Source organism: Bos grunniens, chromosome 5 (genome assembly GCF_055505025.1).
Source record: "Bos grunniens cultivar Pamir isolate PY7600 chromosome 5, Bosgru_T2T1.0, whole genome shotgun sequence".
Lineage (NCBI taxonomy): Eukaryota > Metazoa > Chordata > Mammalia > Artiodactyla > Bovidae > Bos > Bos grunniens.
The window spans coordinates 96,395,016-96,420,468 of NC_141169.1; the positions used below are offsets into that span (position 1 = coordinate 96,395,016).

General features: G+C 39.5%; 2 protein-coding genes across 19 annotated transcripts in view; one reads left to right on the forward strand and one right to left on the reverse strand.

The window, feature by feature from the left end:
* The window catches only part of PLBD1 (phospholipase B domain containing 1), an 88,927-nt gene extending 77,114 nt beyond the window's left edge, over positions 1–11,813 (forward strand). The window contains exons 9-11 of the mRNA XM_086401936.1: positions 7,940–8,125; positions 8,832–8,938; positions 11,517–11,813. Coding sequence (XP_086258062.1) covers positions 7,940–8,125; positions 8,832–8,938; positions 11,517–11,684 — 461 coding nt within the window. The 3' untranslated portion in view covers positions 11,685–11,813. The remainder of the gene's footprint in view (positions 1–7,939; positions 8,126–8,831; positions 8,939–11,516) is intronic.
* Positions 11,814–12,501: 688 nt separating this feature from the next.
* The window catches only part of ATF7IP (activating transcription factor 7 interacting protein), a 115,076-nt gene continuing 102,124 nt past the window's right edge, over positions 12,502–25,453 (reverse strand). For 4 of the 18 annotated variants that reach the window (XR_015164229.1, XR_015164230.1, XR_015164232.1 and 1 more), the window contains 4 exons: positions 22,914–23,096; positions 20,918–21,030; positions 17,216–17,374; positions 12,502–17,125 (listed from right to left, as the gene is read on the reverse strand). Coding sequence is in view for 8 of the 18 variants with exons in the window: in XM_086401927.1 (XP_086258053.1) it covers positions 16,706–17,125; positions 20,918–21,030; positions 22,758–22,784; positions 22,914–23,096 (743 nt within the window). In the remaining 10 variants the exon portion in view is untranslated. Of the gene's footprint in view, positions 17,126–17,215; positions 17,375–20,917; positions 21,031–22,578; positions 22,785–22,913; positions 23,097–25,453 lie in introns of all 18 variants that reach the window. The other 14 variants (XM_086401927.1, XM_086401928.1, XM_086401930.1 and 11 more) reach the window with 5 other exon arrangements.

Below are 25,453 nucleotides of genomic sequence, written 5' to 3' on the forward strand. Positions count from 1 at the left end.
TCAGTCATGTCCAACTTTTTGCAACCCAACTTTTTGGACTGCAGCACGCCAGGCTTCTCTGTCCGTCATCAACTCTCGGAGCTTACCCAAACTCATGTCCATCGAGTTGGTGATGCCATCCAACCATCTCATCCTCTGTCATCCCCTTCTCCTCCGGCCTTCAATCTTTCCCAGCATCAGGGTCTTTTCCAGTGAGTTATTTCTTCTCATCAGGTGACCAAAGTATTGGAGCTTCAGCATCAGTCCTTCCAATGAATATTTAGGACTGATTTCCTTTAGGATTGACTGATTTGATTTCCTTGCAGTCCAAAGGACTCTCAAGAGTCTTCTCCAACACCACAGTTCAAAAGCATCAATTCTTCAGCGCTCAGCTTTCTTATGGTCCAATTCTCACATCCATACATGACTACTGGAAAAACAATAGCTTTGACTAGATGGACCTTTGCTGCAAAGTAATGTCTCTGCTTTTTAATATGCTGTCTAGGTTGGTCATAGCATTTCTTCCAAGGAGCAAGCATCTTTTAATTTCAAAGCTGCAGTCACCATCTGCAGTGATTTTGGAGCCCCAAAATAAAGTCTCTCACTGTTTCCATTGTTTCCCCATCTATTTGCCATTGAAGTGATGGGGCCAGATGCCATGATGTTAGTTTTCTGAATGCTGAGTTCTAAGCCAACTTTTTCACTCTCCTCTTACTTGCATCAAGAGGATCTTCAGTTCTTCACTTTCTGCCAAAAGGGTCGTATCATCTGCATATCTGAGGTCACTGATATTTCTCTCTGAAATCTTGATTCCAGTTTGTGCTTCATCCAGCCTGACATTTCACATGATGTACTCTGCACATAATTTAAATAAGCAGGGTGACATATACAGCCTTGATGTACTCCTTTCCTGATTTGGAACCAGTCTGTTGTTCCATGTCCAGTTCTAACTGTTGCTTCTTGACCTGCATACAGATTTCTCAGGAGGCAGGTAAGGAAGTCTGGTATTCCCATCTCTTCAAGAATTTTCCACAGTTTGTTGTGATCCACATAGTCAAAGGCCTTGTAGTCAATAAAGCTGAAGTAGATGTTTTTCTGGAATTCTCTTGCTTTTTTGATGATCCAACAAATGTTGGCAATTTGATCTCTGGTTCCTCTGCCTTTTCTAAAACCACCTTGAACATCTGGAAGTTCTGAGTTCACGTATTGTTGAAGCCTGGTTGGAGAATTTTGAGTATTACTTGTTAGTGCGTGAGATGAGTGCAATTATGTGATAGTTGGAACATTGTTTGGCATTGCCCTTCTTTGGGATTGGAATGAAAACTGACCTTTTTCAGTCCTGTAGCCACTGATGAGTTTTCCAAATTTGCTGACATATTGAGTGCAGCACTTTCACAGCATCATCTTTCAGGATTTGAAATAGCTCAAGTGGAATTCCATCACCGCCACTAGCTTTGTTCATAGTGATGCTTCCTGAGGCCCACTTGACTTCCCAATCCAGGATGTCTGGCTCTAGGTAAGTGTGATCTGGGTCATGAAGATCTTTTTTGTATAGTTCTTCTGTGTATTCTTGCCACTTCTTCTTAATATCTTCTGCTTCTGGTAGGTCCATACCATTTTTGTCCTTTATTGAGCCCATCTTTGCATGAAATGTTCCCTTGATGTCTCTAATTTTCTTAAAGAGATCTCTAGTCTTTCCCATTCTATTGTTTTCCTCTATTTCTTTGCATTGATCACTTAGGAAGGCTTTCTTATCTCTCCTTGCTATTCTTTGGAACTCTGCATTCAAGTGGGTATATTTTTCTTTTCTCCTTTGTCTTTGGCTTCTCTTTTCTCAGGTATTTGTAAGGCCTTCTCAGAAACTATTTTTCCTTTTTCCATTTCTTTTTCTTGGGGATGGTCTTGATCACTGCCTCCTCTACAATGTCACAAACCTCTGACCATAGTTCTTCAGGCACTCTATCAGATCTAATCCCCTGAATCTGTTTGTCACTTCCACTGTATAATCATAAGGGATTTGATTTAGGTCATACCCAAATGGTCTAGTGGTATTCCCTACTTTCTTCAATTTTAGTCTGAATTTGCAATAAGGGGTTCATGATCTGAGCCACACTCAGCTCCCAGTCTTGTTTTTGTTGACTGTATAGAGCTTTTCCATCTTTGGCTGCAAAGAAGATAATCAATCTGATTTTGGTATTGACCATCTTGTGATGTCCATGTGTAGAGTCTTCTCTTGTGTTGTTGGAAGAGGGTGTTTGCTATTAACAGTGCATTCTCTTGGCAAAACTCAGTTAGCCTTTGTGCTGCTTCATTTTTTTTTTTAATTTTATTTTTAAACTTTACCTAATTGTATTAGTTTTGCCAAACATCAAAATGAATCCGCCACAGGTATACATGTGTTCCCCATCCTGAACCCTCCTCCCTCCTCCCTCCCCATACCATCCCTCTGGGTCGTCCCAGTGCACTAGCCCCAAGCATCCAGTATCGTGCATCGAACCTGGATTGGCATCTCATTTCATACATGATATTTTACATGTTTCAATGCCATTCTCCCAAATCTTCCCACCCTCTCCCTCTCCCACAGAGTCCATAAGACTGTTCTATACATCAGTGTCTCTTTTGCTGTCTCGTACACAAGGTTATTGTTACCATCTTTCTAAATTCCATACATATGCGTTAGTATACTGTATTGGTGTTTTTCCTTCTGGCTTACTTCACTCTGTATAATAGGCTCCAGTTTCATCCACCTCATTAGAACTGATTCAAATGTATTCTTTTTAATGGCTGAGTAATACTCCATTGTGTATATGTACCACAGCTTTCTTATCCATTCATCTGCTGATGGACATCTAGGTTGCTTCCATGTCCTGGCTATTATAAACAGTGCCGCGATGAACATTGGGGTACACATGTCTCTTTCCCTTCTGGTTTCCTCAGTGTGTATGCCCAGCAGTGGGATTGCTGGATCATAAGGCAGTTCTATTTCCAGTTTTTAAAGGAATCTCCACACTGTTCTCCTTAGTGGCTGTACTAGTTTGCATTCCCACCAACAGTGTAAGAGGGTTCCCTTTTCTTCACACCCTCTCCAGCATTTATTGCTTGTAGACTTTTGGATCGCAGCCATTCTGACTGGTGTGAAATGGTACCTCATAGTGGTTTTGATTTGCATTTCTCTGATAATGAGTGATGTTGAGCATCTTTTCATGTGTTTGTTAGCCATCTGTATGTCTTCTTTGGAGACATGTGCTGCTTCATTTTTACTCCAAGGCCAAATTTGCTTGTTACTCCAGGTATCTCTTGACTTCCTACTTTTGCATTCCAGTCCCCTATGATGAAAAGGACATCTTTTTTGTGTGTTAGTTCTAGAAGGTCTTGTAGGTCTTTGTAGAACCATTCAGCTTCAGCTTCTTCAGCATTACTGGTTGGGGCATAGACTTGGATTACTGTGATTTTGAATGGTTTGCCTTGGAAATGAAGAGAAACCATTCTGTCATTTTTGAGACTGCATTCAAGTACTGCATTTTGGACTCTTTTGTTGACTATGAGGGTCACTCCATTTCTTCTAAGGGATTCTTGCCCACAGTAGTAGATACAATGGTCATCTGATTAAATTTACCCATTCCAGTCCATTTTAGTTCACTGATTCCTAAGATGTCAGTGTTCACTCTTGCCATCTCCTGTTTGACCACTTCCAATTTACCTTGATTCATGGACCTAACATTCCAGGTTCCTATGCAATTTTGTTCTTTATAGCATTGGACTCTACTACCATTACCAGCCACACCCACAACTGGGCGTTGTTTTTGCTTTGGCTCTGTCTCTTCATTCTTACTGGAGTTACTTCTCCACTGATTGGAGGGTTTAAACAAAACATTGTGCACACCAGAGAACCCACAGAGACTGAGCTTAGACCTGCCTTTGAGTTTTTGTCTACTGTGGAGGTATGGGTCAGCAGTGGCCTGCTGACCAGGGGCAGCAGGGGCAGGGGCTCTGGGTACAGCAGACCTGGGTGTGGCGTAAGACCTCTTGGAGGAGGTCGCCATTAACCTCACCATAGAGCCACCAGAACTTACACAGGACTGGGGAAACAGACTCTTGGAGGGCACAAACAAAACCTTGTGCACACCAGGACCCAGGAAAAAGGAGCAGTGACCCCACAGGAGACTGACCCAGACTTGCCCATGAGTGTCCAGGAGTCTCCAGCAGAGGTGTGGGTTGGTGGTAGCCTGCTGCAGGGTCGGGGGCACTGAGTGCAGCAGTGCACGCATGGGGCCTTTTGAAGGAGGTTGCCATTATCTTCATTAACTCCACCATAGTTTGGCCTCAGGTCAAACAACAGGGAGGGAACACAGACCTGCCCATCAACAGAAAATTGGATTAAAGATTTACTAAGCGTGGCCCCACTCATAAGAAGACGACCCAGTTTCCCCCTCAATCAGTCTCTCCCATCAGGAAGCTTCCATAAGCCTCTTATCCTAATCCATCAGAGGGCAGAGAGAATGAAAACCACAATCACAGAAAACTAATCAAAGTGATCACATGGACCACAGCCTTATCTAACTCAATGAAACTATGAGCACGGGTCATGGTGGAGAGTTCTGACAAAATGTGGTCCACTGGAGAAGGGAAAGGGAATGGCAAAGCACTTCAGCATGCTTGCCTTGAGAACCCCACGAACAGTATGAAAAGGCAAAATGATAGGACACTGAAAGTTGAACTTCCCAGGTCAGTAGGTGCCCAATATGCTACTGGAGATCAGTGGACAAACAACTCCAGAAACAATGAAGAGACATGCGAGAAAGGAGCTCAGCAGTTTGACACGGGGACAAATCAAACAGAGAGAGACATGAGACCATGGCATGAAGAAGAATGTATTGGCCCAGGATGGCTGGAGAGGAGGCTGTGATGTGGAAGATAAGGTAGTGATGAGAAAACTACAGCCCTTGGATCTTGCTGAGCAGTTTAGCCTTTATCCTTTAGAGCATCAGTCCCCAGCCTTTTTGGCAGCAGGGACTGTTTTCATGGAAGACAATTCTTCTACAGCCTGGGGTAGGGGGTGGGGATGATTTGGGTTTGGGGATGATTCAAATGCATTATATTCATTGTGCACTTTATTTCTGTTATTATTACATCAGCTGCACCTCAGATCATCAGGCATTAGATTCCAGAGGTTGGGGACCTTGCTTTAGAAAACTGGAGTCTTTGTAAAGGGAGAACACACTGAAAGACAGAGAGAAGACAGGAGGTGAATTAGGAAAATGTTGAAATAGGTCCACTGAGAGATGAGCAGGTACAGAACCAAGATAACGTGTGGATCCTGGGGATCAGGGCTGGTCCTTCATTTCCCAGGTCCTCACATTCATCTAGTAATGACACCCAGGGGGAGATGCCTCACTCCACGGTGGCTCCCGCCAGTGAAATGCACACCACGTGCGTAAAACAAAATTGACTAAGGTGGAAACTTCAGTTGCTAAGAAGATACACGTGCTACCAAGCAGTGTATCTGCCTCCAATTCTTCTTGGGAAATCCACCTGAGAAGTCAGATCACTAGGTGGTTACTTGGTTAGTGTGACAATTCAAAACTGAGGACCCAGCTATCTGACTCTGAAGACTGGTCCATCCAGCTCCTAAGAGCCTGATAGTAATAGCCAGCCTCAAGAGGGAGATGCTTATTAAAGTAGACTAGTTACTAGTTCTTCTTGGGACTGCTGCTGCTGCTATGATGGGATTTGGGTTCTTTGCAATCCCATTTTTAGATTCCATGAAGAAATCTACCCTGGTATTAAATAAACTGATGATGATCTGTCTGTAGTTTGCGGGGCTTTATGTTTTATTTTTCCCCCCGAGGCAGAAAATACAGAGTTAAATTCAGAGTGTCTACCATATACTTGATGTATCTTTTATTTATTTTCTTTTGTTTGACTTTCATAACGTGTTTCCAAGGGCTTCCCAGGTGGCACAGTGGTAAAGGATCTGCCTGCCAATGCTGGAGCACAGGAGAGTTGGGTTCGATCCCTGGGTCGGGAAAATCCCCTGGAGAAGGGAATGGCAACCCACTCCAGTATCCTTGCCTGGAGATCCCACGGAGAGAGGAGCCTGGCAGGCTACAGCCCATGAGGTCACAAAGAGTTGGACATGACTGTGCAACTGAGCACACACACATAACATATTTCCAGATAAGTAGTATTGTTACCGGAGAAGGCAATAGCAACCCACTCCAGAACTCTTGCCTGGAAAATCTCATGGATGGAGGAGCCTGGTAGGCTGCAGTCCATGGGGTCGCAAAGAGTCAGTCGGACACGACTGAACAACTTCACTTTCACTTTTCACTTTCATGCATTGGAGAAGGAAATGGCAACCCACTCCAGTGTTCTTGCCTGGAGAATCCCAGGGACGGGGGAGCCTGGTGGGCTGCCGTCTGTGGGGTTGCAAAGAGTCGGACACGACTGAAGCGACTTAGCAGCAGCAGCAGCAGCAGTATTGTTACTATCTTACTGAAAGGGAAGAAAAGCTGAGGAAGAAACATATGATTTTCCCAAATAAGTGATATCGTACAGCCATTTTTTTAAAAGCCCCACAAACCTAGTATTTAGAAGCCACAGTGATGTATCGATAGAAGTCCTGGGTGCTTTTAGTCAGAAGGAAGGCATTCAACCTCTCTGAACCTCTGTTTCTTCCTTTACAAGGAAGAATGGTAATATTTATACATCAGCAGGTGGTTTTGATACTATATTGCTGGCCAAAAAGTTCATTCGGATATTTCTATACACTGTGATGGGAAAACCTGAAGAAACTTTTTGGCCAACCCGATACAAGATACTCTTTTAAATGCTTTTTTAATCATAAAGCTTTATGAAAATGTAAACAGCAACCATTTTTATTATTCATTTGAGCTATTCACGTAGAGAACTGTAATAGTTAATGTTCATCTACTGTTTACAAAGTACCAGACCCTGTTGTAAGCTCTGCCATCCATGTGAACTCACTTAATGCTCACAGCAGCGATCCTTGTGAGGTTAGACATCATTGTTCACATTTTACAGATGAAGACGTGAGCCACAGAGGGGTTAAGTAACTTCTGTAAGGTCACATACCAGGCAGTCTAACTCCCCAGTCTCAATTACCTAGATATACTGCAATAGTAAATGCGATTTTTAGCCTGTACTTTCAATGTTGTCTTTGTCTGCCTTCACCCTGATGCTGGCTCCATGCCCCAGAATCAGTGAGGTTGAATGTTTTGTCATTTGTTTTGTCCTAATAACTTCACCTCGAGCAGCGGATCCTATAAAATAGTACAGAGAAAGGAAGGCAGACAAGGGCCAAGAGAAGATGCGAGTGGCAGTTAAACCCTGAATGGTGAAGGTGGTCCTACATTGGCTGACAGTCCTGCAGGCTACTGTAATCTGAGATGTTCCTGAAATGGTGATTTTATTAAAGTTGTGTCACATTTGATGCCTAGTGACGAAGGGCTGGCACTGTGAAGCTTCGAATGAAGCTGAGCCTTATGAATGTTTAGGGTCAGAGGAGTTACAAGTCTACTGGAATCTTAAGATCATCTCCAATCCCTTCACAATATAACTTTTCCTTTCCCTCTTCCTACTTAAAAAAAAAAGAGGGGGCAGAAATGAGGTTAACTGACAAAGGCCTAATTATTCAACTCTGAGCCTAGAAGTCAGGTTTTCTTCTGCTTAATAGATTGCCTTAAGACTCTGGGGTGAAAAACCAAAAAATTCTGATGCTCTTCTCCCCCTAATGGAATAATCTAGACTATACTGGTTCTGTAAATTTCTGAGGATCTGTGTGATTACCAGGGTTCACAGCCATTATTTTGTGTAATATTACTTTGTAATTACACAGCTGTGCTGATGTTCAAAAGAAAGTACCATTCATGACACTTTGTTTCCTCTCTCTTTTGTCTTCTGTCAATCCCACCCTTCTCTCTCTTCCATTCCAAATCAGGATATTGGCCCTCCTACAACATTCCTTTCCATGAAAAAGTTTACAACTGGAGTGGCTATCCAATACTGGTCAAGAAGCTGGGTTTGGACTACTCTTATGATCTGGCTTCCCGAGCTAAAATCTTCCGGCGTGACCAAGGAAAAGTGACTGATATGGAATCCATGAAATATATCATGCGATACAACAGTACGTAGCACATTTCTCAGGAATCATTCTTCAAAACTCCTTTTCTTCCCCATGGATAAAGAATCCATGTAAGTTTATCACCTCTGTACTAGAAGGCAGTCTAAGAAGTTATTGAATTATCTAGTATTCAGTTGATACTATACATATTATATATTCAACAAACAGAATTTTGTCCTTCTTTATAAAGATAGGGAAGAAGATTCTATAGATTTAATTGAAAAAAGTCTTATGTAAAACACAAAACAAATAACCCATACGGGGTAAAACCCATACGGGGTATACGGGGTAACTTTTTTTTCTTTTTTACCATACCATCCCAAACACAGATTTCCTTCCAAGGACAAAAGCAGTTACTAAAATAAAAATTACCCATAAACACTTTGTTTTTGATGAACAATATCAAAGTCAGATTCGTATTTGTTTTGTTTAAAAAAACTGGACACACAATTGTGCTGTTATTTCTCTTCTGTCCAGTCATCACTGTGAAGGTTTGTGAGTGCAGGTTGAGCCTGGAGTAGGGGCTCGAGGTTGCCTCCCCCCTGTACAAGTCACAGAGGCCTTCCGTATGTGGGAACAGACTGAGCAGAGGAGGCCTCTGGGGTGTATGCTCTGGACACCTAGGCTTGAATAGGGCCACACAGCTTACTGTGGAAAAAATGCATCTCAGAATGGCCAGCACTCACTCTGTCCCATCCCTGTTCCCTAGATTACAAGCAGGACCCTTATAGCAAGGGTGATCCCTGCAACACCATCTGTTGCCGTGAGGACCTAAACTCACACAGTCCGAGTCCTGGAGGTTGCTATGACACCAAGGTAATGTGCTGTTGGGTTCTGTCTGCTTTATTTTTGCTGTGCTGGGTCTTTGCTGTTTGGGGTTTTTTCTGCTTATGGTGAGCAGAGGCTACTCTCCAGTTGCAGTGCCTGGGCTTCTCACTGCAGTGGCTTCACGGGCTTCAACAGTTGCAGTTCCCAGGCTCTAGAGCACAGGCTCTGTTGTGGCCCATGGGCTTAGGTGCTTGACAGCAAGTCGGATCTTCCTGAACCAGGGATTGAACCCGTTCTCCCACATTGGCAGGTGGACTCCTTCCCACTGAGCCACCTGGGAAGTCCCACCCTATTGGTTTTCCAGTGCCTACGCCTATTCAAAGGCAGAGCTGCAGAGATTTTTGTGGCATAAATCACAATAACGTCTCTTATTGTGCCTGTGCTCTGTTGCTAAGTTGTGTCTGACTCTGCAACCCCATGGACTGTAGCATGCCAGGCTCCTCTGTCCATGGAACTTCCCAGACAATACCGGAATGGGTTGACATTTCCTTCTCAAGGGGATCTTCCTGACTCCGGGAATGACCAGTGTCTCCTGCACAGGCAGGAGGATTCTTTACTGCTGAGCCACGTGGGAAGCCCAATGTCTCTTAAACATGAACTCAATTACAGAATCAGCTTTTTCAGGTTATAGTGGTAGGTCCCTTGCACTAACTTCCAGTCCCTGCTCTGTCACTTCATCACATCATCTCACAGTGCTTCTGAAAAATGGAAAGAAGAGTACTTGCTTCCTAGGGTTGTTGTGAAGAATGAACAATTTAATATCTATAAAATGTTTACAACAGTACTTAGCATGTTATTTGTAAATGTGCATAACCATAATGATGATGATGATGATGATGATGATGGTCATAGTGTTGCTGTCTTAAGTTTTCCCAGACTGGCCCCAAGTCCAAAGAACATATTGAGAGCACAGTGATGTCACTTTAAACGGAAACTGAATTGAGCTGAAGGAATAAGTATTGGGCCAGATGCTCAAGCACTAAAGGGTTTTCACTACACTACAATTGTTAAGTGCTGTAATGTGTCTCACAATATAGGTAATAAGTTTACAGTGGGGTTGAAGCCCACTCATATAGGCTTGTGAGAACCAGTTGTTTAAAACGTCAACACCAGTTTGATAGCCTGAAATGGTGGGATATTTACATCATGGAAATCAGCAAACACTACAAATTGGGGTCTTTTTTCCTAACAGAGCTAATTGTTAACAACTTATTGGCACAGGACTGCATCTGGAGTGTCCAAGATTATACATTAACTATCTAGTGGGTGGAAAAGAATCATTCTACCACATCTTTTTGTACTTTTGGGCTTGGGCATGTGTCTATTCATTTGCATCTATGGTCCTAAATTCTGAAGAAATCTATTAGATTTAAGAGTTAACTGTTCTATCTGAAGCTCTGAAAACTATTAAAAATGCCAACCCCCTGACACATTATTTTTTCTGTCAGCCTAATAACTAAACAGAAGAGGGTTTAGAATGGTTTGAGCCAAGCTTTAGTCTTTAGTGACCAAGATTTTGTGTAATGTACAAAAAATTTAGTGGATGTAGTGAGCCTGGCACACATGAAGCCCCAGTGAATGCTTTTGTATTTATTTCTTTTTAATGATATTTGCAAACATTCAGTAAAGTGTGTAAAAAGTGTTATATCCATTCCAGAGTACACAAAGAGAATTACTTGAACTGGGGAGAAACCAAGCCAAGCTTTCATCTGCCAAATTTTACCTTTTTGAGGAGACAAGAGCCTGCCAATTTTTCATCAAAAAAGGTTCTGTTGAAGCACATATTTTAAAAATATCACTTCTCTTGAGCCATTTTGAATGAGGAAAATCTGAAGTTATGAGACATTTTCTGCTTTCCTCTCTAAGCTTAAGTTCTGCTGCGATCCAATGTTCAATCAAGTGTTTTTAAGAACCATGGACCTTATTTTTTGATATCAAGTTCCATCTACTTTAATACTCTTGTTACTGCCCTGATTAATAACAACTTTTACTGAGGAATTAATACATTCTAGGTACTGCTTCAAGTATTTACTCTCATTAATCCTCATGACAACTCTTCTATGAAGTAGGGTTATTAGTCTAATTTTACAAATAAGAAAACTGAGTCAAAATAAATTTTGGAGGTTGAATTCTAAATATGAGTAATCTGACTCCAGATCTCACACTTTGGGCTGTTAGTTTAATACTCTTCTACGAGTCAATGCAGGGCTTCCCAGGTAGCACAGTGGTAAAGAATCCACCTGCCAAGCAGGAGACATGGGTTCAATCCTTGGGTTGGGAAGACCCCCCCTGAACAAGGAAATGGCAGCTCACTCCAGTATTCTTGCCTGGGAAATCCTATGGACAGAGGAGCCTGGCAGGTCATGACTTAGTGACTGAACAACTAGTCAATTCACATTTGGATGCCAAATGGATACACAAGAGCATATTGTGGAAGCTTGCAGGATTTTATTTTAAGGGGAGCTAATATTGTGACTTTGGACAAAGAGCAGGGACCCCATCCAAAGGGGCTTAGTCGTGTTTTTTCCCAATGGTTTTCTAAAACATCCCCCTCCTCTCTCTGCAGGTGGCAGACATCTACCTGGCATCCAAGTACAAAGCCTATGCCATCAGTGGGCCCACCGTACAAGGTGGCCTCCCTGTTTTCCACTGGAGCCGTTTTAACAAAACTCTCCACGAGGGCATGCCAGAGGCCTACAACTTTGATTTTATTACCATGAAACCTATTTTGTAACTTGACATAAAATGGAGGGAGATAAGGGAATAGAAGGCTGCAAGGAAGATACCAAAGGCACTATTTTAGCTGTTTTTCCATTCAGAATTAGTTTTAATGAAATATATTCAATTCAGTCTATCACTTTCATTTTCTGCTGCTGATTTTGTCATTTTTAAAACAAGCGCCTACAATTGGGTGGGGCACCATACAAGAAACATATGATAAGTAAACAATACCATTTCAGCACACAAGCTTATACACCAGAAAGTATGTAGAAACTGCTCCCTCGCCCCGAGATCCACTGTCTCCATGTATGCCTGGCTGCACAGGCCGCACCTCCCACTTCCCCTGGGCAGCTATGCCATGTGACAGAGTCCTTGGGGGGACTCCGAGTTGAGTGCTGCTCCCAGGCCCCGCTCCTCAGACCCTGACTCCCTCATGCTCTTTCCCTTTCTCCTTGCTGGATGGTTTTCATGACAAAGTCCCAGGGGATGGTGGAACCTCCAAGAGAAATGCAGTTAGTACGTTTTTGTTTTTTTCTGGTCATTAACAAGCAACAGTCGAAGTCTTTCTCTGGTGCACATACACAATACAGCAGACTTTAATGTTGTTACCTATTAGTTAAAAACAGTTTATCTAACCTAGCAGCAGCTCTGCCTAACAACATTTCTTTCAAAGCTGGAGGATTATATGTTGTTTGAGGGCCACAGTGTTGTCAAATTAAGTAAACCATACTGAACGGTCTAACAGTGACTCTTAACAAGGTGAGAGACTCACAAAAGAAAACAATACTCATAAGGTCTGAGGATAACAGAATGAATCAGAGTACTCAGAATGTTAAAAACCCAGTAGTTTATTTCAAAGTATAAATTTCAGGCTTGCTGGACAAAATCCCACTACAGTTAACACTTATACAGACACCACTCTACTGTACATTTAAAAAAGAAGAAAAAAAAAAAAACCCACAAAAACCTTCAAAACCTAATAAAAATAGGGCAACTTGCTACAGCCCAGTTTCTATTAGACATCAGAAGGTCTTACATTGTCATTATTTACACTTTCAACTGTAATAAAGAAATATTAGGATGCAAGTTTCCTACAAAGGAATTATTTTTATACTTAATTTTGAAATGGCAGATAAAATTCTAAAGCCAGGATTCCCCAAATGATGTTTGATTGCCCAGTTGCCTTATTTACAAAAAAAAAGAAAATTTTAAGGTAGCAATTAAATATAAAGGGTGGGTATTTGACTCTACAAGTAAAAAAAAAAAGAATGACAAACTTAGCATGATGAAACTGAAGATGAGAAGACAAAACACGTGTTTGTATCGTTCTATTCCTCCCCACTGGCTGGCTCAAGGGAAGTAAGTTTTTGGAATTGGATAAACCTGCCACACTAATGAAACACTTTACAGGAATTGTTCTAACCTTTTTTGTTTGTCCCAAAATTTTCAGAAAGGGGAGGGGCCATCATTTACCCAGTAGAGAATAAGGCAGGCACAATTATACATTGGTTTTAAATAGAGTTATTTGCAATAATCTAATACTGGGACATGGTCTTTCTGGAAATCAGAATACAACAGGCCAATGACTGGTCAATGATCAAGCTAAAATAATGAATAAATTACAGGATATTGAAATAGCCCAACAAAGAAAGTCTAGGAGAACACTTGGAAGTCTTTGCGGCAATGTGCTGTGCCAACATTACAGTGCATACAAATGGGAGAGGAGGATAACGCAGGTATTATTCTGTTAATCTTGTACAGCACTGGAAGATTTGTGGAACGAGATAAATGCATATCATGCAATATTAACACCTTGCTGCATGAACAATAATTTGGAAAATACAAGCAAAAGAGCAAACAAACAAAAAAACCACGTTAACACTTATTGGCTACAGGAAGAGAATTGTATGGTGCAGCCTGCCTAGGGAGTTCTGCTGACAGGTGGTCCTAAGCTCCTTGTTTGAGGTCATTTTATTCAATCAAACTTTTCATTTCTTATCTGGCAATGGGGGTTGGGACAGTGGGGAACACATGTCTGTGAGGCAAATGGCATCCCAACAAACATTCACTTTTCAAGGAAGCAAGCTCTGCTCTTCACTTCTCTCGTCAACTTCCACTTTGTTAAATAGCACACAGTATTCTGCATGTTTTAAAAAGTGAGTCCAGAGAAATAGAGGGATATAGTTACCTCACAAAGTTACCTGTTACCAACAGATGTCTTTGTATGTACTTTATAAATGTACTGGCAAGACTATAATTTTAAAATGTGAGGCTTGCTCACACTTAAAATTGGGTGAAAATTACTCTGACAAAGTACAAAGTAGACAGTAACAAACATCACCATTACCTTTAAACATCATATAAACATCCTCTATTTCAGGTTGAAGTATCAGAAGTTTCCAGGATTTCCAATAAGGCAATACTTACACAAGTATTGTCAGACTAAAAAGGTAGCAAACTCGCATTCCCAAAGTGGGATTATTAAGCTTATTTGTAATACTCTGTGAAAAGATACTGTGAAATTAAAAAAGGTACCATGAAGTGTGATTGCTATTAAAAATTATGTGACCAGTAGCTATTTCTAGTTGAGTCCTCCATTCTCTGTCTCTAAAGAAACAACCAAACAGAAAGCTCTCTTCAACATTATAAAACCTGCCTGAAATAAAAACCTAGAGTTCAAGTCTAGCACCCATTGGTAACTCCAATATAGTTGTTGCCTATAAATTCTGTGGCAGGCTAATTCAAAGAAACCATCTTATAATATCTTTTCCCTCAAATAATTACAATCTCTCTTTGTACCTTCCCTCCACTACATGGAATAAAAAGTTTTATTTTACTGTAGTAAATCTATTTTTTAGGGTTACTATTTATTTCTTTTTTCTCTGACAGAAATCACACAGTATAGGTCAAAATAATATTTTCATTCTACTGGGCTTTCTTCACCTGATTATATAATGCTATGAAAGCTTTTTCTTTAAAAAAAAAAAAAAAAGGATTAGTAAACATAAAGTACTCACCAAGGGAAGCTTTCTAGGCTAGGTAAGCAAATTATCATATGACCATAAAACCGGTCAATAAAGAACAATTTTGAACATGGGCTTTCTATTCTGTCAACTGAAATGCTCTTCAACACATAATCAACACTGCAACCACTGCAGGTAAAAACATATGTACATGCAGATATAAGACAGGTGCTCACATACATCTAGAAGATCATCAATTTCTCCCTTTAAAAATTTTCATTGGCATGACATTGGCAATTTCTTTACCATCATCATTAGACCCACAATGAGTAACGCCTACATAGTTGGTTGGCAAATATGACTCATGGAAATTTTAATTCTCATTGTGGCCTATTTTCTGAAAGCAAAAGGAAGATTTTGGAGCATTTACTTTTGGCAATCTGTAGGCTTTCTTCCACATCAATCAAACTTCACATCCAACCTGACAGTACAGTGACCAGTAAAAGTCTCTAAAGAGAGTTTCTTTACAAGTAGAATGTTTCCTATTATAAGCCATTGAAGTTGCAAACCAAGAAGCATTAATATGGAAATGACAGTTCCCTCTTATAAGTCCAGAATACATTAATGACTTAACTCATTTAAGAAGGCAGGAATATGATTTCAAATATGATATGGAAGATGGCTTGAAAATGTATTCCACAAACTCCACAAATTCCAAGTATTGCCAACCCCTCTTATCCCCCAAATTATGCCATCTCTCCTGTCTTGAGCTACCTACACTCCAACACGTACCTGATAGCAGTACAACTGGCACTCAAACAGAAAATCCATAATCAAAGTTTGATTAAAACTTTGAAGAGGAACAGAGATGCACAGAAGTTGTAAAGTCATTCTTACATAAATGACCCCAAAGGATATACTTTAAACCTTATCCAAAGCTGACATGTGTTGAATCAGATACAATTTAGCACCATCAAAAGAAAAGATTAATAATATAGGAAGAATGATATGAGGATAAAGAAGAAATGGAGCTTTCCCTTTGATAGTTTAGCTTACTGTATTTTGTGAATTTTACTATTTACTTTCTTTGAAAGAATTCTATGGGTGATAAGGTGAACCAGAATTGCTTTCATAATCTCTAAGACAGTGTGCAACATAGATACTAAAATATGTTTGAAGGGAAATTGGCTCATATAAATGTGGTCTTCTTTTGGTTCATTTTACAGAGTTAAATAGTGACAGAAATAAAGAGCATTAATTTTCTTGGAAGAAAAGAGAAAGTTAAATGTAATGATGTCACTGATCAGACTACATATAAAAGCCTTGGTTTATAATTTACTTGAGGGAAATGTGCTACATTTGGTGGAGAAAAAGGAGAAATGACGATGAAAGGTTGACAGAGAAGAGTAAACCACAATGGAAAAACGGCCCTGTTTACTTTTGCAGTTTATCTTTAAGGCACAAAAATAAATGGAAAAAATCTCAGATTAGAAAAGGGAGGGCCCACTGCAATTCTTTTTCATTGAATTGACAACCCAGAAAAGACAAAAGAAAACATGAAAAGATCTTTTCCTGTGTTCAAATTAACCTTTTTAAACTATTTGACCATTTTGCTTTTTACTTTTTCTTTGGGTTCCATTTAGAGTCAGTTTAAATCATCTATCTATAAACCTACAAATCACGTAGAAGCAGAATCATGCCAGATACATACCTCAAATCCTTTGATCTACTTGCTTCACACTGGAAGAGAGGTAAATTTGAGAATGAAAATGGGAGATTCCACTGTAATAAACATATAAATACAGAAAAGCACACACCACACATATACTCCAGCCTCAAAACTAAAGCAAGGTGCACATTTACATTTCAAAACCTTGAAGCCTGAATTGTTCAGGAAAAGATTCTGCTTTATGGGCTGAGTTTATTCTGATTATAAACAAATGTAGTGTATATACACATCGGTCCAAGAAATCTTGCACAATGTGCATTTTACAATGGGTATCATGCACAAGATTAAAACAAGACCAAAAAGTAGAACTTCTGAAAGAGGAAGAGGGAAAGGCTCCAAGGTTTAACTGCTCTGTGAAGAAGAGATCACATCTGTTGACTGAGGATCACAGAAAGGTCCAAAACGCCCATAAATATCCTTGGCTCGTACTGCAAAGTAGTATTTGCTGCCAGACACGAACTGGGTGAGAGTGCATGCCATGGGCAAGGGAAGTGCCTTGACTTCGCCAATCTTCTTCCACTGTGAGGGTACAGTGGCACTGGGTTCCTCGTGGTAAGCGTACAGGTGGTAGCTGTCAACAGTGGCGCAGCTTCTGTCCACCTCCAGAACACTCCAGGACAGTACAATGCCATTTTGACTCTGAACTCGTGCTAACTTCAAGTGAGGCTTCTGAGGCAGAGACGTGCTGGCAGCTTCAGGGGGCAGACGCTGTGGTTGTGGGGCTTCTGGTAAGGGTGCCGGGTGCACAGGGCGTGGGGGCTCCTAACAAAAAAAGAGTCATGTTGATGGATAATGATTGGAGAAAGGACTGTTTGTTAATGCGAGAACTGTAACATCCTAGAAATCACTTACTTTTAGAGAGTCTTCATTTTACATCAAGAATACTGGGAAATAGCAAATATCACACATCTGGCAAGTTCTCCCTGATGATTTGAAATCAGTTCATGACCCAGAAGATGAGTGTTGAGATTATTCCCTCTGTGCTTTTTGGGTCTGAGATACTGAGTTTTCCTTAGGAGACAAAAGCCCTGGCTGATGGAACATCATCTTGACAGAAACTGAAATAATCATCTACTTCTGATAAAATAATTAATGATTTAATGATCTATACCACAGACCCTTGTTTTAATATAACATATTTTTTAATAACATATGTTGGCAGTCTATCAATCATCTAAAATTTGAGTATCAACTCTACTTTCATTTTCAGACTGTTTCTCCATAAAAAGACTAGCATATTCTTATAAGTTAAGTACATATAACACTGACTGTATATTATGTTCTTGGTCAGTCTGCATGTAAAAGGTGACATTTATACCAGACTGTGAAAGAGAGAATTTAGAAATGTAGAAATAGTTGTGAATCTTTCTGCTAATTGGTAAAAGCATGAACAAGGGCATGGGGATAGGCAAATGAGGGGATTTATGGGCAAAAACATGGAGAACATGAAGAAGAACACACAAATTTGGAAAGGTAAGTTAAGGCCAGATAATGGAAAAGCATGAATACTAAGCTTACAAACTGACTTAATGCTGGACATTATTATCATCTGGGTTTTAAGATTACAATGATAACAGTTTTTTCAAAAAGATTTAAGTAAGAGCCAGGAAACAGAGATATAAGTGGTCTTTTTTTCCCCCAAAGTCAAACATTATTGCTCAATGACTTTAGTTTGGAAGTCATGAAAAAAATAAGATTTCCTTAACTGAAATTCATTTAACAAAATTATGTTTTAATATGTATTTCATTAAATGGATAATTTGCATATACTAAATAGTGAATTCTGTGAAGATCTGTTATCTTCTAAATCTCCATGCCTTTTCAAAGTTCAGTGCTAGTAATGTGCACGTAGTAACAACTCAAAAAAGGATCTGCCAAATAATCTCAAGGAATGAAAACATGCTGAAATTCATGTGTGAAGTGGAAAAAAATTCATATACACATCTAGAGAAAAGCATAATCCACAGTTTAAAAGCTAAAATAGATACAAAGTTAGAGGGGAAAAAAAAGCAAATGCAAATACATTAAACATGGAAAGCTGAAGAAAAACAGATTTGAATACTGGCCATCTTACTGTATTACTTCTCTCAAATTAAGTAAATAACATTAAATAAACATACAACTAGTAAGATCTATGAGAAGGCTGAAGTCATGAACTTGACTGGAGAGAGTAGGAATTTAAGGAGTGTGATAATAGCTTACAACCTATAACAGCCCTTTCTAATTCTTAAAATTCGAGGCTACGAAATCCTCTCACATCTTAAAACAGTTAAGTCAACTGAGTTACTGTTTAGTTTCTGCCACTGCAATGGAGGTTTCTATTGAAGTTTTAGAGATAATATATCAGGGATTTGCTTCAAAATATTCCAGTGCATACACAGGTTTTAGGAGTTTGGGGGTGGCAATACAGAAGAAAGAAAACTGGCTATGACTGCTGAAGACTGATGACTACTGAAGACAGGTGATGGGTATGTGGGGATTGCAACACTAGTCTTTCTACTTTTATATATATTTTTGAAAATTCCCAGTTAAAAATATTATTAAAATTAAATTAAAAGAATGTTTCTTCTATGAGATACTGCTGCTGCTGCTGCTGCTAAGTCGCTTCAGTCATGTCCAACTCTGTGCGACTGCATGGACTGCAGCCTACCAGGCTCCTCCGTCCATGGGATTTTCTAGGCAAGAGTACTGGAGTGGGTTGCCATTGCCTTCTCTGATGAGATAAGTGTATTTATTGTAAGACAATTCATATGGAATCATGTGTTAAAAAAAGCTCTGATGGATCATCACATTTGCAAAACTGTGGCATAAATAAGAGATTTTTACTATATATTTCTCAAAGGAATATGGGATGAAGTAAGTTATTTGTAGTTGCAAACAACAGTAATGAGATATTTGCCACAGATCCTATAAGGCTAGATCTGAAGCACTGTGACAACATGCTGGAGGTGCTGGGACCAGAAAAATTTGAGTTTTAAAATGGCTCTGCCTCTGACACTAGTTTGGTAATGACACTGAGTAATCACTTAATGATCTCTAAGACACAGTAGCCTCTTCTATCAAATGGACAATACTGATTCTCAAGGGCTTCCCTGGTGGCTCAGACGGGAAAGACTCCACCTGCAATGCAAGAGACCTGGGTTTGATCCCTGGGTTGGGAAGATCCCCTGGAGGAGGACATGGCAACCCACTCCAGTATTCTTGCCTGGAGAACCCCATGGACAGAGGAACCTGGTGGGCTACAGTCTATGGGGTCACAAAGAGTCAGTCACAACTGAGCGACTAAGCACACAGCAAGGTTGGGAGGAGTAAATAAAATAATACAAGTAAAATAGTAGAGTGCCTCGTATATGTGAAGTGCTCCATTAACGTGACTTTTTTTCACTGCAGTGGGACAGTAAAATAACAGCTGCTAAGAGCACAGGCTCTGGAACTGAAATGTAATGGGTTTTATGAGGTATGACCTGGGGCTGGTTATTCAACCACTCTGTACATTAGCTGCCATACCAATAATAAAGGATAAAAAAAGAAAGCTAGAGTTCTGAAGAATTTCTGTGTAAGGACCACATAAATTAACAGTGCCTTGTGCATAGAAAGCACTTCACAAACTTAGCCATTATTATGTATATTTTAAAAAGGATGCATTGCTTGGTAAAAAGTGGTATCAGCCTCAATCTCCTACCACCATTAGAGCCAGCATTTCCATTCACACACTCTATCATACCAAATACTATTACAGTCAGGTCACAGGATAATGTGACATTGATTTGGAGACTAAAACTAAGGAGAAACCTTTGGTTTTCTCTATTATTTCTTAACCAATGAGTTCCCAATACCACTAGATGATTAAAAGTAGTAACTGATAAGTCAGAAAAAGACAAATTTATATGATATCACTTATATGTGGAATCCAAAAAACACAAATGGTCTTCTTTACAGAACAGAAACAGGCTCACAGACACAGAAAATAGTTATGGTTACCAAAGGAGAGGGGAAGGGATAAATTAGGAGTATGGGATTACCAGATATACATTACTATGTATAAAATAGGTTAACAACAAGGATTTACTCTATAGCACAGGCAACTCCATTCAGTATCTTATAATAAACTATAATGGAAAAGAATCTGAAGCTGTACACCTGAAACTACCACAATACTGTAAATCAACTACAGTTAAATTAAAAAAATTTTTTTAATTAAAAGTTTAAAACCAATAAAATGATAGCAATGTAACAGAACTAGTACAAAATTCTGAGGAAAAAAATAAAATTAAACATGCAACAATATTTCTTAAAATATTTAATACTTTTAAAAAATATTCACTACTCAAGAATGCTCTCTTTAACCTAACCATAAGTTTAACATGGTCTATTTCACTTCTCATGCCCCAGACGTGGACTCTTTTATATGCTGCACACCACCACAAGCAAACTCTATACTCCTCAACCATCATTACCCAGAAGTGCTTCTGGGTGATGGTGATAGTACCAGCTGCAGTGGTATCTGACAGCATTACAGGTGAGGATTTTGTGAAGCCAAGGGTCCTCACTTACAGTATGCACTTGTGGTGGTCGGTGATGCACTGTGAGCTGAGGTCCCGTTGATCCCAGGGTTAATCCATTGTTTACAACATATGTAGTTGCTTGAGGCACTCGGACTGTAACACCTATAAAAGAAAATGAAGTGATAGAATTAGAATTCTATTCTCAATTTGGTAGAACACTGAATTAAACATTTAAAAATCAGTAAAGTGATGTTTTTAAAATTCAAAAGAAAAAATATATCTAACCTAGAAGTCTATACTCAACTAAAGTATCATTTGAGCATGAGGATAAAGAAATCCTCACATATGCAAGCTACCAAAATAAACAGTCTACCTCCATGAACTTTTCTTCAAGTAGCCACAGAGAGACAAGATCAATAAAGGACAACAGGAGACAGTGAACAGGAGATCCAGCATAGGAAAGAAATCAATGCAATCCATACCCAAAATCCTAGCACACTGAAACACTGGCAGAACATAGAAGGCAGACAGGCCAGAACGGAGCACTGGGACTCTAAAGATAGAAAACATGAAGCTCTCTTCACAAAGATCTCTGCTGCCTCCAGAACAGGCAAGTTAATCTTGCCTCATTTTAACAATGTTCCTCTCTTCCTTTCCATGCTCTGCTGATCAGCTGAGGATACTCATTTCATCCAACAGAAAACTTTAAGCAGAAAATTTAGAAGCAGACTTCCTCAGTGGTACAGTACATAAGAATTTGCCTGACAATGCAGAGGACACAGCTTTGATCCCTGGTCTGGGAAGATCCCACATGCCACGGGGCAACTACTGAGACTGTGCTCTAGAGTCCAGTCTACTCTACAGCTGCAACTACTGAAGCCCGAGCCCCGAGAGCCTGCAGTGCACAAGTCACCGCAATGCGAAAGCTGAACACCACAACTAGAGAGGAGCCCCTGTTCCCTGCAACTACAGAAAGCTCATGTGCAGCAGTGAAGACCCAGTGTGACCAAAAATAAAATAATTTTTTAAATTAAAAAATGGAGAAAATTTAGAAGCCTCTCATCGCTCAACCATATTTCTGCAATATATCCAGTACTGTGGGCACCTTGCCTGGGGTGAGCCCTGTTTCCCAGAATTCATTTAAGACACTGCTGACGGATTTCCCCAAAGAAAGCTCTTGTAAACTTGAGAAAGCTAAAGCCAGAATGTGAACTAGAGACTCTGTTTAGTTTATTTTCTCCTATAGCCATCACCTAATAATGGCATGACTGAAGTTTCAGTAAACAGGTGGATTTGTCCCTGCTTGTTAAGTTTGGCAAAACTAAATATTTTTAGTGATACCTATAGAGATTGCAAAACCATACAGAAAAACAAAAAGTAAGGGTGATGGTTACCTCTGATGGAAAGGGAGAAGGATGCAATTAAGAGCAGGCATACACAGACTTTTGGATTCTGATAAAGTTCTATTTCTTAGCCTAGTGGAGAGTTCATATGTGGTTCATTTTGCTATTTTTCTTTAAGCTTTAGATATATCCTTTATAGAAACTTGTTTGTATATTTTGCAACTGAAAACATATATATTTCATATATATATATATGTGTGTGTGTATACACACACACACACACACACACACATACACACACACACACAGAAATTACAAGTTACCTTAAACATTTTCCCATCTTTTATTTCTCAGCCACTTTCCATACCTTTAAGACTCTCATTGGAGGCTATCCTTTACCATTATCTCCATCTGGGCTAAGTCACAATTGATCATTCCCATTTTAATTAGGCAAGTTGTCTCTAAAGTATGGTACAGACCAACATCAAATCAAGTAGGCCATAAATAATTAAACTGAAGACAACACACAGAACACAAATTAGATACCAGTCCATTTTTTTCTGGTTAACTCTCCTAAGAAAAGAAAATGAATGAATAATAGTTTTAGTATGATATTGAACACTTTTTGCTGCATCTAACATCAATATAAGCCACTCCAACTACATGCAAAAGAACAACATAAACAGGAAAAGGGTCTCTTACTGTTTTGGGGATTGACCTGCCGAACAGCAGGAGCCTGCATAACAGTCCCTCGAAGGGGAGCCTGAGCTGGTGGTGCGGGCAGGGTTGTATAAACCACCTGGTGGTTTGCAGGAGCTCTCGGTACAGGGAGTCTCGTGGTCACCTGAGTCACTGGACGATGTGTTACATTCACGGTGGTTGGAGCTAATGAAAAGCAGAAAAATAGATTTAAGATGCAGTAAATTCTATGTTAAGTAAGCAACATTAAATAACAATTCACTTTATACAAAATCTAATTTACTATAATAGACAAGAGTCTCCTTTTGTAATCGTGAAAAAGTTAAGAATGACAGGGTCAACCAAGGTTAATATTAGTACAATCCAAGTTTGAGAAGAAAAGAACACCTCAACCATGTCCAAGGCCCTTCCCACTCTTGTCTGTCTAGATAAATAAACATGTGAAGATGAAGAAAGGGTTTAGACTTTGGGGAGTATGATGCTATAGGAGTGACTTAGAAGGGTGAATTTTCCCTTCCTCAATGTTAAATTATTCTTAGCAGAGTGGAATTTTAGGCCCTCCAGGCCTTCTACTAATGGGTATAAATCAAAAAGAGTAACTTGTGGTCCCATAGTTCAAAAAACTGACTGGCTATTGTAACTGACAGGTTCTTCAGATAAGTCAAATCACCTCCTATTCCAAACAATAAAATATCTATTAAAATATAGGCTTCTTCGTTCTCTATCATGGCATTCCCCCTAATTTATGTTCCAGAGAACATTAATGCCTTGAGTGATATTAACATATATTTACCAATAATGAGTTCTAAAATGTTCACCGATAGCATGGAGTACAAATAGTGATTTTAAGGAGTTAACAATTTTTTGTTAAAACTTTCTGAATTAGAACTACATTTTACAAATGATGTGTTAGCTATATAATACATATCAATAATCAATATACTTTCCTATGGAAAAATATGTTCTACAATAAAACAAATTTGGAGGTAAAAACTGTATACAATAAAGAGACTCCTTAGCCTTTATATATCCTAACTTTCAACGTGAGTCTTTACAAAGAAGAAAGTATATAAGGAGGAATACTTAGCTCTTCATCTTTTTATTCCCCATTTTATTATCTATATTATTAACACTTCTTTCTAAATCATCTAAATTGACTGTCATTTTATTTCACTGGATAAAATTCCATGTAAGCTCAATGCTTTCCTTAATGAGAAAAGTGTTTATGTAAGCATTTCACAGATAAATTTCTTAAGCAATGGGCTATTTTATGAAGAAGACGACATGTCTTCATTGGCTTCCAAACAGATTAGGGGAGAAGGCAATGGCACCCCACTCCAGTACTCTTGGCCTGGAAAATCCCATGGATGGAGGAGCCTGGTAGGCTGCAGTCCATGGGGTCTCTAAGAGTCGGACACGACTGAGCGACTTCCCTTTCACTTTTCACTTTCATGCATTGGAGAAGGAAATGGCAACCCACTCCAGTGTCCTTGCCTGGAGAATCCCAGGGACAGGGGAGCCTGGTGGGCTGCCGTCTATGGGGTCGCAGAGAGTCGGACACGACTGAGCAGCAAACAGATTTGGAGATACAAACTACATGTTGAAATGTCTAGTTAATAGTTTCTTGAGAGGTAGCAGGGAAAATATTAATGGTTATCTTCTGACAGTAGTGTTAGGCCAGTTAAAACAATTTCTAGTTAAGAATCACTGAAAAACTCTTATTTGATCAATTATAACATCTTGGTTATAATTAGAATGAATCATTATATTCATCCCTTCCAGAGAAACTGTATTCATTTCTGCTGTTTACACTGTCAGATGACAAAGACATATATAGTTTAACTCTTCTTTATAACCATTCTGTATCAATGCTGCTAGTTAAAAGACTGTCTGCAAAATTAAGTTACACTGCATTCAAAAACATACTTTGTCTTCAAAATGACAATGAGGAATATGCCAATACAATTTTTTAAAAAATAAAAAATAACAATGATTATTCTTAATCTTCTAATCTTTTAAAAAAATAGTTATAGCTTTTATAACTTATTACTAACATAATTAGGGTTAAAACAAGTTCATCTCAAGGGAATGTGAAGAAAAGGACAAAATATCTGCAAAAGACATTTGGTAAAGGACTCATCCAAAACATACAAAGAACTAGAACTCAACAAGAAAATGTACAACCCAGTTAAAAAGTGGACAAAGGCTCTGAACAGACACCTCACCAAAGAAGACGAACAGATGGCAAACAAGCACAGGAAAAGCTGCTCAACATAATATATCATCAGGGAGATGCAAATCAAATAACAATGAGATTCTACTATCCCTATTAGAACGGTGAAAATCTAAAACACTAACAATACCAAATGCTGGTGAGGATGTGGAACAACAGTTCCTTCCTCACACTCACTGCTGGTAAAAATGCAAACTGGTACAGCCACTCTACTCTGGCAGTTTCTGCAAAACCATACTCTTCCTGTATGATCCAGTAATCATGTCCATTGGTACTTACCTAAATGACCTAATTTTCTGTCTAACCTTTC